We start from the raw sequence: 2692 nt of genomic DNA on the forward strand, positions 1-2692 counted from the left end.
GTGGGAATTCGGGGGGAGTCTCCATGTTGGATGCGGGGCGCGAGCACATGGAAGAATCCAGTCCCCTGCCCTACCCAGCAGCTGGACCTCCAGGTCCCTCTGCAATTCTGTTCCAGCCCCCCGCCCCACCAGGCAGCACTGAAGGGGCCCACAGAGCAGGCGGGCCTCCCCCAGCTGCCCAGGAGCCCCTCTGAACCCGAGTCCTTTGCCTTCTGGCCTCCAGCCGGCCTCTGGCCTGGGGTGGGGGTGGGGGGGTGCCCGCATGCAATAGCCAGCTTTCTCCACGTGTGAAAGGTAACTGTTCCATCAATTATTAAAGAGAAATATTGTAAGAAGCAAGCATCGGGAACCAGGCCTAAACAGGACAGCCCGTGAGCGAAGCGACTGTCAGAGAGTGCCTGGGGTGCCCCACTCCTGAGCTTCCACCTGCTGAGCAGGACGAGGGCTGAGAGCAAGCCCAGACCCCAGACCCCAGGCCTGCCTCCTTCCACGCAAACAAAACAAACGTGCACGGGGCAAAAAGAAAGTAAATTAATCCCTCAGCAAAGACAAATATCCCAGGTCCCCCAGACAACGGTGAAACCCGCTGACCCGGAGCTGAGAGCTTCCCCTGGGCCACAGCTGACCTGGGGCCTGACCTGGCAGCGACACCGCAGGGCGGGCCATCCCCCCGCCCCCACCCCGCACGCAGCCCCCGGCCACGGCCCCGGCCCCGAGGGGCGCACCTGCGTCCTGCGGTTCACCTTGACGAACACCGGGCCAGCGTCTGTGTCGTAGGCGCGGCCTTCGCTGATGTAGCCGGCCCCTGAGCTCCCGAAGGCCCGCAGGGTGCGGGTGCGCAGCTCCGCGCGCAGCAGCTGCTCCATGGGGACGCGGGCGCGGGGGGGCAGGGACCAGGCTGGGCCTGGGGGCAGCGGCCCGAGCGGGGGCGGTGACAGGGACCCGAGGAGCCGCGGGAGGGGCACCGGGGCTGGGCAGGGCCTGGCTGCGCGGGATGGTTGGGCAGCAGTGCTAGCGCAGGAGGCTGGAGGGCGGGCTCTGCGGCCGATGACCTGGCTCTAGATCCGCTTGGCTCGACCGGTGCGGGGAGGGGGGACCCGCGATACTGCTGGGCGGGCCGCGCGCTCCCCCCACCCCCTAGCCCCGGCGCCCTCCCCGGCGCCCTGCACGGCTTGGCACCGGCCCCGTGAGAATGTCTCCCCGCCCGGGCCACCGACTCCGCCCCGCCCAGCGCAGACAGGGGGAGAAGAGGGGGTCCGTGCTGCGGGCAGGACCCCTGCGGCACCTAGTCCTGCGCGCTTTTGGATAACCCGAGCAAGAGGGGGCCGCTCTCCACGCGCACAGTCCTCGCAGCTCCCACTGCGCGCACCTGCTCTGGGGCAGGGGGCCTGACTTGCCAGCAGCGAAGGGGGCTCGAGGGCGTGCGCGACCCCCTGACCCAGCGAGGACCAGGGCGTCAGGGGCCCTCTCCGTCCCTCGGACGCAGGTTACAGGCTGGGTCAGGCTCTCCCTATTCAGATCAGGCTGGGCGGGTCTGACCACAGGCTAGCCAGGCCACAAGCGCTGAACAGCCACACAAGCGTCCTATGGCGGGTGTGGTCTGCGCGCTCAGCCTCGCGCCGGCCAGGCTAGAGATTGGGCCCGGCTGGTGTTCTGACAAGAGGCGGCTACGCCCAGGAGCGCCAGTCCCGTTAGAGAGACCGCCGCCCAGGGAAGGCAGCCTGAACACGCGCAGGCAGGAATACTTACGCACATACACGTGCACATGTGCACATGTACCTATGCACACAATGCACGGGCACACACGTATGCACACACGTGTGCACTTAGTCCACACAGACATGCATGTCTGTGCATGGATGAACACATACACAGGTGCATGCACACATGAACACTCACATACACACGCTCCCATGGTGTGTCCACGACATGCACATACATGCATGCACACACACTGTCACATACACAGATGCACAGGTGTGCAGTCTGTGCTGAAGTAATTTAAAGTGAGTTTCCCACCTGTTTCTCTCAGGGTCCTGCAGGACCGGGTGGGGCGCCCCACACCCACCTCCACCGCCTCACCTACCGAGAAGCCCCTCCCCACTTTGGGTGGGACTGGGGTTTATTTGGCAGGTGGTGAGTGTCCTTTACAAAAACAAAAAAGGGCCTGGGAAGAGCGACTGGGGCATTCACCACCTCCTAAGCCTCGCAGCCTGCTCCGGTAAAGATGACAGCCTTGGAAACCCCGTACGGCAGTTCTGCTCGGTCCTACAGGGTTGTTGAGTTGGAATAAGCCTCACAACCTCCTGAACAGATGTCCTGTCTGAGCCCCCTCTTTCCAGATGAGAAAACTGAGGTACAGAGAGCTACTCACCCAAGTTCGCAGTGCTGGAGGTGGCAGAGGAGGGATTACACTCCTGACTTCAAGCCTGGGAATCTCAAAGGGAGGCCCCAAGCGGCTGGCACCCAAAGCAGAACCTCAGAACGTTCTGGGGCAGCAGGTTTAAATTATAAAGTTGTTTAAAGAAAAAGGTCTGTATCTTAGAAAGATGATTTTGACTACAGTGTAGAGGGCACACTGGGGGGAAGGCCAGGAGGGAGGGAGGTAGAACCTAGGTGTCCCTGTGAGCAGCTGGTCCAGATGGAGAGGCCAGCGGTGAAGGACAGGATGTGGCCATGACTGGAAGGGGCA

General features: G+C 63.3%; 1 protein-coding gene across 2 annotated transcripts in view; it reads right to left on the reverse strand.

The window, feature by feature from the left end:
- FN3K (fructosamine 3 kinase) overlaps positions 1–1082 on the reverse strand; it is a 12631-nt gene extending 11549 nt beyond the window's left edge. For both annotated transcript variants that reach the window (XM_023729172.1, XM_004374069.2), the window contains exon 1: positions 726–1082. In XM_023729172.1, the coding sequence (XP_023584940.1) occupies positions 726–866 (141 nt within the window). In that variant the 5' untranslated portion in view covers positions 867–1082. The remainder of the gene's footprint in view (positions 1–725) is intronic.
- Positions 1083–2692: the final 1610 nt, after the last annotated feature.

This window comes from Trichechus manatus, unplaced genomic scaffold, assembly GCF_000243295.1.
Source record: "Trichechus manatus latirostris isolate Lorelei unplaced genomic scaffold, TriManLat1.0 scaffold00028, whole genome shotgun sequence".
Lineage (NCBI taxonomy): Eukaryota > Metazoa > Chordata > Mammalia > Sirenia > Trichechidae > Trichechus > Trichechus manatus.